The following is a 13,808-nucleotide window of genomic DNA, read 5'->3' as shown; positions in this document are numbered from 1 at the left end:
ACTCAATAAAAAATACTTTATTTAAAGTGGAAAACTGACAGCATAATGGGATAGCTTTAAGACACTCCAATGCACATTTCGGTGCTTCTCTGCTTGTAGCCTTGGGCGCAACTCAATTTCAAGAATGCCCTTTACATTTTTTAATCCATAAATTTCCTCACCCCCCCCCACTCACTCTTCACCTTCACAATAATAATTTTATTAAGCAATTCCTATGTATCCAGCACTGTTCTAAGGGCTGTGGTAGATACAAGTTAATTGGGTCAGACACAGTCCCTGTTCCACATGGGACTCGCAGTCTAAGTAGAATTTATTGCTTTCTCTCTCTATGCACACACCAGTTTGGCAAGCCTCTCCTCGCTCCCTTCCTAAATACTGGTTCCTCCTCTTGCATGCACTAAGCTTCTCTTAAAGTTTCCTACTCCAGGGGCTAATCACGGAGGAGGTTGGTAGGAGGTGCACTGCTTGGTTACCTGAGCACAATTCTGGCCTCCTGGAGCCCTTTCCTGAGTTTTGGGTTCGTCTGTTTTTCAGCACACACTACAACCCTGCCGGGAAAGGTGTCATCAATCAATCAATCAATCAGTGGTATTTACTGAGAACTTATTATGTGCAGAGGTGTTCACAGTACAAGGAATTGTGTGTCCTGGCAACTCTCTCTTCCCCCATCCCACCATCGCTATACTGCGAAGCTTGAAAAGGCACAGTTTATGAAATCTGTCCCAGAGACAAACTTGTACCACTGCCATGGTCTCTGTGGGAACTACTGGGGTTACCTTTGCGGGAAACATGCCCTAGAGTAGAAAGTTCCATTAGAGGGCTCATCACCCACCCTTTACAGCTGGTAGTACCATGTGTAATTAAGAAACAGTGGCAGGAGGCAGGCAAGAATGGAGAGAAAGACATTAACCTCAAATAGATATGTCAGAGCAGAGAGCCTCCAGCAGTGGTATTGTTTGACTACTGAATTAAGTTAACATTTGTGGAAACCTGGCCATCTGGAGCTTCTTGAAGACCACAATCAGGTGCACGAAACAATTAAGTGTGAGCTGGCAAACAAATATTTGTACCAAATTTGCTTTGCATATGCACCTGAGGCAATTTTCAGGTCAAAATTTCAAATCCTGTAGGTTGTCATTTCCAGAGTTTCTCTTTTTCTCTATTCTTTTCCACCTACCTACTTTGCCCGACCCAGCGATTTTACAGCAAAAATCCAGGGGAGATGGGGAGGTCCCTGGAAAGGAGAGGAAGGAACAAGGAGCCGAGGACAGGGATGGGGGTCAGGGCAAACCGAAACCTTTGCCAATACGCTAGTTCTTGAGAAAACACTGGCTGGGAATAAATGCCTCAGGTGGGAATGACCTTCAAACCTCACTGACCATTCTGAGGCAAGGACTGAATGAAACCAAAAGACAACTGATCTACAAACACCACCCTATTGCTCTGGTCCCTGTCCTAAAATAGCACCTTTTCCTTCTACTCACCTGTGGCAAGAACAAGGACCTCCTCTACAGCTTAATAAAAGCAGCACCAACAAACACCAGAAGTCCAAACAAAACGGGGAAAAAACACACAAGAACCACTAGACAGTCGGTTGAAACATCACAGATTTTTAGCAAGACTGAAAAGCGGTTCTACTACAGAAGAGATTGTGTTCGGTGTTTGAGGGCCGTATGTAAAAATTTACCGTATGCATAACCAATTAGAATAAGTCTGCCTAGGAAAACCTGCATCCCTCGTAAATATTTCAAATGTCAGCTGCCTCTAAGCAACAGTGAGACACAATTCCAATAGATAACCGACTATAGCTTACAAACATTAAGCTGCCGTGTGAGTCAAGAAAAATCATTTACGTAAAACATGTTATTCATTGAATTTTCAAACAACGGTATTTCTAATTGATTAGGATTAGTCGCTGTGCCGCTAATTTCATTCATTCAAAAATTGTGGCAGCTAACCTTTCACAGCTTTCAAAAAATGGTAGATCTTCCTATTCAGGGCAAATTTATAACCTCCACTTTCTGTCCTTTGATAATAATGTTAACTCTGGCAAAGAAAAATGATTAATTCTGCCCAACAGCAACAAGTGGGATTTCTTTCCTCCTGTTTTAACAAGTACTGAATGCCATTTCTTCAGGCAAAAAAAAAAAACCAAACAGCATTGATCGAACTACTCCGTACCTGAGCCAGGAGCCATCCTTTAGCTCTCACCAAATTGAGAGTGAGGACAGAGGCAAGGTGGCAAGCCTCCAGATCTACACCCAGAACTGCTCAGCTCCTGCTGTCGGCATCACCTATGCAAAATGCCAGTGCCCTACCTTCATTGTATGGCACCGGGTTGCCAATCTTCGCTCCAACTTCTTCGGCAAGTTTCAGAACATCCAAATCCATCAATATAATCACTTTCCTACAAACGAACAGACCAGTAATAGTGCATCGTGTATGAGCATCACATCAAAGAGCTTAGTGACTCACAGGCTGCCTTAAGCAATGGAATCCTATCGACCCTCCTGACACTGCTGCTTCCCTTAACTCTTTTTCCATTCAATAGCCCTAGCTCTTACCAATAACCTTTTAGCTCTCAACCTGAATACTCTCCTTAGTGCTTAGGACCTTGCTTTACTGTTTCATGACCCATGATTACATAGGTGGTCCTTCTTTTTAGCTGTTTCCTAAGAGGAGACTATAAGGGAGAGCTCAAAACAGCAATGCAAGTCTTTCCTCTCAACCAGGAGATTCAGACACCCATCTAGGACTTTGGGAATTCCTTCCCTGGGGTGTTTTGATAGGCATGACATCCGAGCCCTGGACCTCACGAAGAGTTGCCATCTGATAAAGACCAAAGATAGAGCCTGTGAATTCTTTCTTATGACTTGCGACTAACCCAGACCCCCGACAATGGCCATGTTTGATGGCAGAGAGCCAAGTCGTACCTTCCTTCTTTCAGAGAGTTCACGATGAACCGGTTAATCTGGCAGATGCAGTTCGTGGACAGGCGTTCTTCTTCAACCAGAGAGTTCAACTGGGTTGCCAACATGAAAGCTGCAAGCCACAAGAATGAGATCAGACTCCCGTGAGATGCTGGCTTTGGCCACTCCATTTCATTCAAAAGAGCCTGAAGGCTAACTGACTTCGCATCACCCGCCCCAGAGCCTCTGCAACTCCCACTTAAACATTTCCAGCTTCCTAAGCAGCTGGCTATTCCCTGCCCCTTACTTATCTTTATTCTCTATTACTTCCTCCTCTCTGTAATTTATTTTAGAGTCTGCCTCTCCCACTAGACTGAAGGCTCCTTGAGGACAGGGGCCATGTTTACTAATTCCACTGTACTCTTCCAAGCACTTAGTACAGTGTTCAGCACCCAGGAGTCGCTTAATAAATACTATTCGTTGACTGAGTTACGGGCACGATGCATAATGCACAATTAATCAGTAGTGTTTATTGGGCGCTTACTATGTGCACAGCATTGTACTAAGCACTTGGGAGAGTACACTACAACAGAATGAGCAGACACATCCCCTTCCCATACAAGCTTACAGTTTAGAGGAGACAGACATTAATTTGAATAAGTAATTTATAATATCTAATTTAAACATATGTACTTGAGTGTTGTGGGGTTGGGGCAATTATCCAATGTCCAAAAGTCACGGATCGAAGTGAACAGACACCATGCAACTTAGTACTGAACCAGAGCACTCCAGATGGAGGATTCTAAGATGAAAGCTTTAAGTTACAAGCTTTAAGTCAGAAGCCATGCCTACACAAGGCAAACTGAAGAGCCACGGGAAAGAAAGAAAATGAATGGCTCCCGAATAGCATTTAATGTCACAGGTGTCACCAGCTTCAACTGCAAACTGAATGAGAGAGGCATGGGAAGTTATTTTCCGTTGCCGTAGATTTCAGTATACTGGAAAATGCTAGGTTGGGCTCACAGGTAGGCCACCAGTTTAAAATGTGCGTCTTTGGGGTTACCTGACTGCCCCTTCAGCCCACACAATGGTTGATGCTCAAGATTCCTGGGGCCAACTCTTCCCATTCCAGTGCGGCTGAACTTTGAGGATTCCCAGGGAGGAAACGGTTTAAGACGCTCACTCTGCTTATCACCATCGATGAGCTGAAACCCGTATTTCTTGTTCAAAGATGGGACTGTTTCTAAGTGGTTTCTGAACCACTTGCTATTTGGTTTGACCCTGGGCATTTGACTTGCTCCCTGGAAAGCTGTGCCTTATACCATATTCTCCTGGAAAAAACCCTCCTGAAAACAGGCCTTAGTGATCTAGATATGTTAACGGAAACCAAACAATTGACTACATTTGCTACTTTGTACCTTACCAACAATTTGTTGGAACTTTTATATGTCTCTAACATGAGACCACTCAGGTTTTGTAGCAGGTGAGTTAAACAAACAAAAAAGCAGTAAAGAGGTCTCACAATGTTCAGCACGTGCTTGTTAATTCCAGTCACAAAATCCCCAGACGTATTCTTTCCTTTCAAGTTCCCAACAGAAACAAAACAAAAAAAAAGCAGGTACGGGACAGCTACCCTATCGCATTCACTAAAAGTCAATATCGTCCCCAGGGAAATTAATCACACGGCAAACATACACAGCCAGTTAGAGACAATTAATTAAGCCAAGTGGCAGCTTTCCACTTGGACTGTTGTACTGTTAGAATGCTCTGCCAGCTGCGATTCTGCCTGAGTGAACTGTCCTGCCAAGCTCAAGTATAGTTCTTGGATGCCCTGAAATACTGGTTTGCAAGGAAATAGGGGCACTTTTGCCATTTAAGCATTCACAAAAAATTCCTCACTGTACATACACTATACTCACAGGAGAGAGTGTTCAATCCATCACTCATGAGGAGTCGGTAACGGTTGGGACCATTTCCTGTAGATATGGCCCGGATGTTCTATGATGGAAAAGTTGAATCATTATCCAGGTAGGGAAAGAAAAAAAAAAAAGAAAATATCACTTGGCCCACTCTCCTGGAACACCCATATATCAGTGACAGAAAAGTGGGAATAAAATACTTGCTCATTTCTAGACTGTGAGCCAGCTGCTGGGTAGGGACCGTCTCTATCTGTTGCCAACTTGTACTTCCCAAGCGCTTAGTACATTGCTCTGCACACAGTAAGTGCTCAATAAATACGATTGAATGAATGAATGAATGGAGTTTAATTTCACCCATTTCAGCTACCATCTTCCTGGCAGGAGAAGGGGAAACAGAGGCCCCATTCGGATTCTCTGTTCCTGTCGGTCCGTACCCTACCCCACAGATACCGAGTACTCCAGCTCAAGAAATCATTTTTAAATGAGGAAAAAAAAAAGACAAATTCCACCTCTAGGACTCAGTAGCCAAAATTTGTTGTGCTGGTATTGAAAAAAAACCCAACAAAAAAACCCCCAAATGAACATGTCCACATTTGCTCTTTATTAAAGCACCACTCGAGTCCTGCCATTGATCCAGTGGATAGAACGCAGCTCTGAAAATCAGGACACCTGGGTTCAATCCTGCCTCTGCCTCCTGGGGTTGTGATATCAGTGGTGAAGATTTCTGACCACTGGGTAGTCCATGAGGTGGACAGGCAGGGATCCCCCAAAATGGCTTGAGAGTTTGGGAAGGGAACCTGACTGCAGGGCACTATGCTGCAGTCACTTCGGGCATGTTAAAAAAACAAAACCTCTATGGGCATTTTGAAAAGTTCAGCACTTATATCCGCCTACTTGCTTGACACATCCTGTGCCCCTGCAGTAAAGTGGCAGGCAGGGACCAGAGAGGGCACATAATCCAGGACAAAACCATCAAGATAGTCAATTATTTCACGCCAGTTCTTGGTTCTAGAGTTTCAGGGCTGAGGCATGTCCAATGCTCTCTACTCGCAACAAGAGACTACATCACCAAAACATCGTGAACCACACGGAAAAGAGTTAATTGGAGATGCACTGCATCTGTGGATACTCACAATGACTTGGAGAATAGGTTTTTCAGGAGAATCTCCCTGTTGCATGATGGCCTGAAAAGACAGAAAACATTCTTCAAAGTTGCTAGAAGATTCAAATCGTCACTGAAGATTGTCTCAACATTTCTGCACACACAGACCTAAAGCAACCGTTGGCTTATGTAAACTCAGACTCTGGAACGTATATCATTCTAGAAATGGGTATTCACCTATTTAGTCATTTCTCCTTCAGAAACTTATGCCTGAGCTTCACCGCCATTGCGGGCAAGTATATCAGTCGTATGCATTGAACGCTTACTGTGTGCAGTGCACTGTACTAAGCGCGTGGGAGCTTAGAACGGTACTTGGCATACAGTAAGCGCTTAACAAATACCATCATTATTAATACAACAGAGTTGGCAGACACATTCCCTGTCCACGAGCTTACAGTCTGAACCTGCTTACATATACCATCTCTTTCTAAACAACAGTCTTTGACTTTTCCCATGACTCAGACTGCCTCTTCAAACACATGAAGATCCACAACCCTGTACTTATAGATGAAATTTTTGTTTTCCAAGATGACTCCGCTAACAGAGGTCTTATACCTCAGAGCATGTGAAAGACTTCAACGTTACCAGCAGTTTGGGTAACAGGTATGATTTTTTCTTTGGAATACGATAGAGGTCTCTGACAATAACTGCAACCCTATTTCTTATTCTATTGTCAACATAGTTTTGTTTAAAATTATGTCAAAATTCCATCCGTTGAAAACTAAGGTTGGATGAGGTTGTTGTTTGGGATGGGACAGTACTGGGAAGACTGAACAAGAAGCAGCGTGGTTTAGTTATTAGAGCACGGGCTTGGGAGTCAGGAGGCCCTGGGTCCTAGTCCTGGCTCTGCCACTTGTCTGCTGTGTGACTTTGGGCAAAACACTTCACTTCTCTGGGCCTTAGTTACCTCATCTGTAAAACGGGGATTAGGACTGTGAGCCCTATGAGGGACTGTGTTCAACCTGATTTGCTTGTATCTACTCCAGTGCTTTGAACAGTGCCTGGCACGTAGTAAGTGCTTAACAAATGCCATTAAAAAAAGAAAAAGACTGGTCATTTGATGTGATTTCACTGTTCTCTGCCTCCAAGAACATTTGGTATACACATCAGTCATTATTCTTCCTGTTTTCTACCATCTGCCCTCCCTCAGCTCACCACAGAATATTTTCCACCCCCATAACTTGGCACCTTCCACTACAGACTCTGATGTATTGTACTCTCCCAAGCACTTAGTAGAGTGCTCTGCACACAGTAAGTGCTTAAAAAATACCACTGATTGATAGTAATACTGTCAACCCCTTAGGTTTTAAGGGGGAGTCTGACCAACAGAACATACAACTTCCGAGAAGCAGAATGGCCTATACAAAGGAGCACAAGCCTGGGAATCAGGAGACCTGGGTTCTAGTCTTGACTCTGCCACTTGCCTAGTGTATGAACCTGGTCAAATCACTTAACTTCTCTGAGCCTCGGTTTTCTCAGCTGCGAAAAATGGGGATTAAATCCCTGTTCTCCACAACCTCAGACTGAAGGCATCGTGGGACAGGAACCGTGCCCTGTCCGATTATCCTCTGTCCGCCCCAGCTCTTAGCACTGTTTGGCACACAGGAAGGGCTTAACAAACCCCATTGTTATTATTAATTCATTCACTCAATCGTATTTACTGAGCGCTTACTGTGTGCAAAGCACTGTACTAAGCGCTTGGGAAGTACAAGTTGGCAACATATAGAGACGGTCCCTACCCAACAGTGGGCTCACAGTCTAGAAGGGGGAGACAGGCAACAAAACATATTAACAAAATAAAATAAGTATGTAAATATGTACAAGTAAAATAAACAGAGTAATAAATCTGCACAAACATATATACAGGTGCTGTGGGAAGGGGAAGGAGGTAGGGCGGGGGGAATGGGGAGGGGGAGAGGAAGGAGGGGGCTCAGTCCGGGAAGGCCTCCTGGAGGAGGTGAGATCTCAGTAAGGCTTTGAAGGGAGGAAGAGAGCTAGCTTGGTGGATGTGCGGAGGGAGGGAATTCCATCATCATCATCATCAATCATATTTATTGAGCGCTTACTATGTGCAGAGCACTGTACCAAGTGCTTGGGAAGTACAAACTGGCAACATACAGAGACAGTCCCTACCCAACAGTGGGCTCACAGTCTAAAAGGGGGAGACAGAGAACAAAACCAAACATACAAACAAAATAAAATAAATAGAATAGATATGTACAAGTAGAACAAATAAATAGAGTAATAAATATGTACAAACATATATACATATATACAGGTGCTGTGGGGAAGGGAAGGAGATAAGATGGGGGGGATGGAGAGGGGGACGAGGGGGAAAGGAAAGAAGGGGCTCAGTCTGGGAAGGCCTCCTGGAGGAGGTGAGCTCTCAGCAGGGCCTTGAAGGGAGGAAGAGAGTTAGCGCGGCGGATGGGCAGAGGGAGGGCATTCCAGGCCAGGGGGAGGACGTGGGCCGGGGGTCGACGGCGGGACAGGCGAGAGCGAGGCCCGGTGAGGAGGTGAGCGGCAGAGGAGCGGAGGGTGCGGGCTGGGCTGGAGAAGGAAAGAAGGGAGATGGGTAGGAAGGGCAAGGTGATGCACAGCCTTGAAGCCGAGAGTGAGGAGTTTTTGCCTGATGCGTAGGTTGACTGGTAGCCACTGGAGATTAATGCTCTGCCAACTGCCTGCTGAGTGACCTTGGCCAAGTCACTTAACTTCCCTCTGCCTCAGTTTCCTCAGCTGTAAAATGGGGATTAAATCCTACTCCTTCTTAGGCTGTGAACCTCATGTGGAACAGGGACTGTGTCCAACTCGATTACCCTGAAGCTACCCCTGACTTAACACTAATACTTGACACTAATAATAATAAAACATCTCACAAGAAGGGAGCCAACACACTGATCGGACATCAGGTGAGCACGTACATCAAGGAAAACTTTTTTTTAATGGTATCTGTTAAGTGCTTACAATGTTCTAGGCACTGTACTAAGCGCTGGGGTAGATAAAGAGAAGCAGCATGGCTTAGTGGAAAGAGCACGGGCTTGGGAGCCCGAAGTCATGGGTTCGAATCCCAGCTCTGCCACTTAGCTGTGTGACTTTGGGCAAATCACTTCACTTCTCTGGGCCTCAGTTACCACATCTGTAAAATGGGGATGAAGACTGTGAACCCCACGTGGGACAACCTGATTACCTTGTATCTACCCCAGCGCTTAGAACACTGCTCAGCACATAGTAAGCGCTTATCAAATACCATTATTTTCATTATTACAAGGTAATCAGGCTGAACCGAATCCACGTCCCACATGGGGCTCACAGTCTTCATCCCCGGGATTTGGAGTCGGAGGTCATGGGTTCAAATCCCAGCTCCGCCAATTGTCAGCTGTGTGACTTTGGGCAAGTCACAACTTCTCTGGGCCTCAGTTACCTCATCTGTAAAAATGGGGATGAAGACTGTGAGCCCCCGGTGGGACAACCTGATCGCCTTGTAACCTCCCCAGCGCTTAGAACAGTGCTTTGCACATAGTAAGCACTTAAATGCCATCATTATTATTATTATCCCCATTTTACAGAGAAGGGAACTGAGGCCCGGAGATGTCAAGTGGGTAAAGTGACTCTGGGCAAGTCACTTAACTTCTCTGAGCAAGTCACTTTAACTTCTCTGAGCCTCAGTTCCTTCATCTGTAAAATGGGGATGAAGTCTGTGAGCCCCACGTGGGACAACCTGATCGCCTTGTATCCACCCCAGCGCTTAGAACAGTGCTTTGCACACAGTAAGTGCTTAACAAATGCCTTCATTAAGTAATTAAAGATAAATTTAATTACGAATCAAGGGCCAGGACTTACTTCAACCCAGGCCTTTATCCATTCATTCAATCGTATTTATCAAGCGCTTACTGTGTGCGGAGCACTGTACTAAGCCAAACTAGGGAGATGCCAAACTAGGCCACTGTACTAAACACTTTATGGGAGAGGCCGAACTAGGCCAAGCCCTACTTATAATAATAATAATAACAATAATAATGGCATTAAGCGCTTACTATGTGCAAAGCACTGTTCTAAGCGCTGGGAAGGTTACAAGGTGATCAGGTTGTCCCACGGAGGGCTCACAGTCTTAATCCCCATTTTACAGATGAGGTAACTGAGGCCCAGAGAAGTTAAGTGACTTGTCCAAGGTCACACAGCTGGCGGTTGACAGAGCCGGGACTTGAACCCACGACCTCTGACTCCAAAGCCCGGGCTCTTTCCAGTGGGCCACGCTGCTTCCCTTTTAGACTGTGAGCCCACTGTTGGGTAGGGACTGTCTCTATATGTTGCCAACTTGTACTTCCCAAGCACTTAGTACAGTGCTCTGCACACAGTAAGCGCTCAATAAATACGATTGATTGATTGATTCCCTTGTTGCCCCCTCGTTTCCAGGGCACAGAACTGTTTTTGCTCCCAGCTCTGGATCCCACCCCCCGCCCCCATAAATAAATCCATGGTACTTATTGAGCGCTAAGGGCGTTGCAATGTACTAAGCGCTGAAAGTGCACCCTATAACAGACCCACTTCCCTGCCCACAATCAATCGTATTTATTGAGCGCTTACTGTGTGCAGAGCAATGTACTAAGCACTTGGGAAGTACAAGTTGGCAATATGAGAAGCAGTGTGGCTCAGTGGAAAGAGTATGGGCTCTGGAGTCAGAGGTCATGGGTTCAAATCCTGGCTCCGCCACTTAGCTGCGTGACTTTGGGCAAGTCACTTAACTTCTCTGGGCCTCAGTTACCTCATCTGGAAAATGGGCATTAAGACTGTGAGCCCTCTGTGGGACAACCTGATCACCTTGTAACCTCCCCAGCGCTTAGAACAGTGCTTTAGCACATAGTGAGCGCTTAATAAATGCCATTATTACTATTATTATTATTATGTAGGGACGGTCCCTACCCAACAGTGGGCTCACAGTCTAGAAGGGGGAGGCGGAGAACAAAACCAAACATATTTTAGACTGTGAGCCTTTTAGACTGTGAGCCCACTGTTGGGTAGGGACCGTCTATGTTGCCAACTTGTACTTCCCAAGCGCTTAGTACAGCACACAGTAAGCGCTCAATAAATACGATTGATTGATTGAGTCCCTTGTTGCCCCCTCGTTTCCAGGGCACGGAATTGTTTTTGCTCCCAGCTCCAGATCCCACCCCCAACCCCCATAAATAAATCCATGGTACTTGTTGAGCGCTAAGTTTGTTGCACTGTACTAAGCGCTGAAAGTGCACCCTATAACAGACCCACTTCCCTGCCCACAATCAATCGTATTTACTGAGCGCTTACTGTGTGCAGAGCACTGTACTAAGCGCTTGGGAAGTACAGGTTGGCAATATGAGAAGCAGCGTGGCTCAGTGGAAAGAGTACGGGGTCTGGAGTCAGAGGTCATGGGTTCAAATCCCGGCTCCGAAACTTAGTTGTGTGACTTTGGGCAAGTCACTTAACTTCTCTGGGCCTCAGTTCCCTTATCTGTAAAATGGGGATTAAGACTGTGAGCCCCCCGTGGGACAACCTGATCAGCTTGTAACCTCCCCAGCGCTTAGAACAGTGCTTTGCACATAGTAAGCGCTTAATAAATGCCATCATTATTATTATTATTATTATGTAGGGACGGTCCCTACCCAACAGTGGGCTCACAGTCTAGAAGGGGAAGGTGGAGAACAAAACCAAAACATATTTTAGACTGTGAGCCCACTGTTGGGTAGGGCCCGTCTCTCTATGTTGCCAACTTGTACTTCCCAAGCGCTGAGTCCAGTGCTCTGCACACAGTAAGCGCTCAATAAGTCACCCCGGCTCCACCAAATGTCAGCTGTGTGACTTCGGGCATGTCACTTCACTGGGCCTCAGTTCCCTCATCTGTAAAACGGGGGTGAAGACTGTGAGCCCCCCGGGGGGCCACCTGATCGCCTTGTAACCTCCCCAGCGCTTAGAACAGCGCTTTGCACATAGTAAGCGCTTAATAAATGCCATCATTAATTAATTAATTAGTTAGAAGGGGGAGGCAGAGAACCAAACCTAGCATATTTTAGACTGTGAGCCTTTTAGACTGTGAGCCCACTGTTGGGTAGGGCCTGTCTATGTCGCCAACTTGTACTTCCCAAGCGCTTAGTCCAGTGCTCTGCACCCAGTCAGCGCTCAATAAGTCACCCCGGCTCCACCAAATGTCAGCTGTGTGACTTCGGGCAAGTCACTTCACTTCTCTGGGCTTCAGTCCCCTCATCTGCAAAACGGGGATGAAGACTGTGAGCCCCCCGTGGGGCCACCTGATCACCTTGTAACCTCCCCAGCGCTTAGAACAGTGCTTTGCACATAGTAAGCGCTTAATAAATGCCATCATTAATTACTTAATTAGTTAGAAGGGGGAGGCAGAGAACAAAACCAAACATATTTTAGACTGTGAGCCCACTGTTGGGTAGGGACTGTCTATTTTGCCAACTTGGACTTCCCAAGCGCTTAGTCCAGTGCTCTGCACACAGTAAGCGCTCAATCATCATCATCATCATCAATCGTATTTATTGAGCGCTTACTATGTGCAGAGCACTGGACTAAGCTCTTGGGAAGTACCAATAAATACGATTGATTGATATTAACCAAATAAAATAAGGAGCTAACGGTCTAGGGGAAGGCCTTGGTCCCCCCCGACACCGGCTTCCCTCACCGCAATGGCCCCCTCGCTCAGCCGCCCGCTCATGGCTCCCGCGTCGCCTCACGCCCTCCTTCTCCCGCGCTCGCGCTCGCGCTTCTCCTCAACCTCCCACTTCCGCTCGGGGCCTGCCCTGGGGGGGAGGGGCGGGGTCCTCCGCGTTCTGGAAGCCGATTGGCTGGGACGCCGCGCACGGCGTGACGTCAGGGATCGGGGGGCGGGACTAGAGGCCGGAGCGGCAACCCCATTGGCTGGGGCTCCCCGGACGGCGGAAGTGCCTTTCTCGTGGGCCGCGCCGGGGCGCTGAGGTAAACGGGCCTCGGGGAGGCCAGGCCTCAACCCTCAAGGAGGGGGGTGGGTGAGGCGGGAAGGAGAACGACTGAGGTATTTGTGAATAATAACAATAATAATAATAATCAGGTTGTCCCACGTGGGGCTCACAGTCTTCATCCCCATTTGACAGATGAGGGAGCTGAGGCACAGAGAAGTGATTTTTTTTTTACTCTATTTTATTTGTACATATCTATTCTATTTATTTTATTTTGTTAGTATGTTTGGTTTTGTTCTCTGTCTCCCCCTTTTAGACTGTGAGCCCACTGTTGGGTAGGGACTGTCTCTATATGTTGCCAACTTGTACTTCCCAAGCGCTTAGTCCAGTGCTCTGCCCATAGTAAGCGCTCAATAAATACGATTGATGATGATGATGATTTGTCCAAAATCACACAGCTGATAACTGGCGGAGCCGGGATTTGAACCCCTGACCTCTGACTCCAAAGCCCTGGCTCTTTATAATAATAATGATGGTATTTATTAAGCGCTTACTCTGTGCAAAGCACTGTTCTAAGCGCTGGGGAGGTTACAAGGCGATCAGGTTGTCCCACGTGGGGCTCACAGTCTTCATCCCCATTTGACAGATGAGGGAGCTGAGGCCCAGAGAAGTTAAGTGATTTGTCCAAAGTCACACAGCTGACAACTGGCGGAGCCGGGATTCGAACCCCTGACCTCTGACTCCAAAGCCCTGGCTCTTTATAATAATAATGATGGTATTTATTAAGCGCTTACTATGTGCAAAGCACTGTTCTAATCGCTGGGGAGGTTACAAGGCGATCAGGTTGTCCCACGTGGGGCTCACAGTCTTCATCCCCATTTGACAGATGAGG

General features: G+C 46.3%; 1 protein-coding gene across 1 annotated transcript in view; it reads right to left on the bottom strand.

Annotated features, from left to right (window-relative positions):
• RPA1 (replication protein A1) overlaps positions 1 to 12,748 on the bottom strand; it is a 35,570-nt gene extending 22,822 nt beyond the window's left edge. Inside the window, exons 1-5 of the mRNA XM_038759174.1 lie at positions 12,664 to 12,748; positions 5,962 to 6,012; positions 4,829 to 4,907; positions 2,934 to 3,042; positions 2,319 to 2,407 (exon numbers count right to left, since the gene is read on the bottom strand). Coding sequence (XP_038615102.1) covers positions 2,319 to 2,407; positions 2,934 to 3,042; positions 4,829 to 4,907; positions 5,962 to 6,012; positions 12,664 to 12,696 — 361 coding nt within the window. The 5' untranslated portion in view covers positions 12,697 to 12,748. The remainder of the gene's footprint in view (positions 1 to 2,318; positions 2,408 to 2,933; positions 3,043 to 4,828; positions 4,908 to 5,961; positions 6,013 to 12,663) is intronic.
• Between the last annotated feature and the right edge of the window lie 1,060 nt (positions 12,749 to 13,808).

The sequence above is a fragment of the Tachyglossus aculeatus genome, chromosome 17 (genome assembly GCF_015852505.1).
Source record: "Tachyglossus aculeatus isolate mTacAcu1 chromosome 17, mTacAcu1.pri, whole genome shotgun sequence".
Lineage (NCBI taxonomy): Eukaryota > Metazoa > Chordata > Mammalia > Monotremata > Tachyglossidae > Tachyglossus > Tachyglossus aculeatus.
Note: the sequence above shows the minus strand (reverse complement) of the source record. Positions and strands in the feature narration are given on the sequence as shown.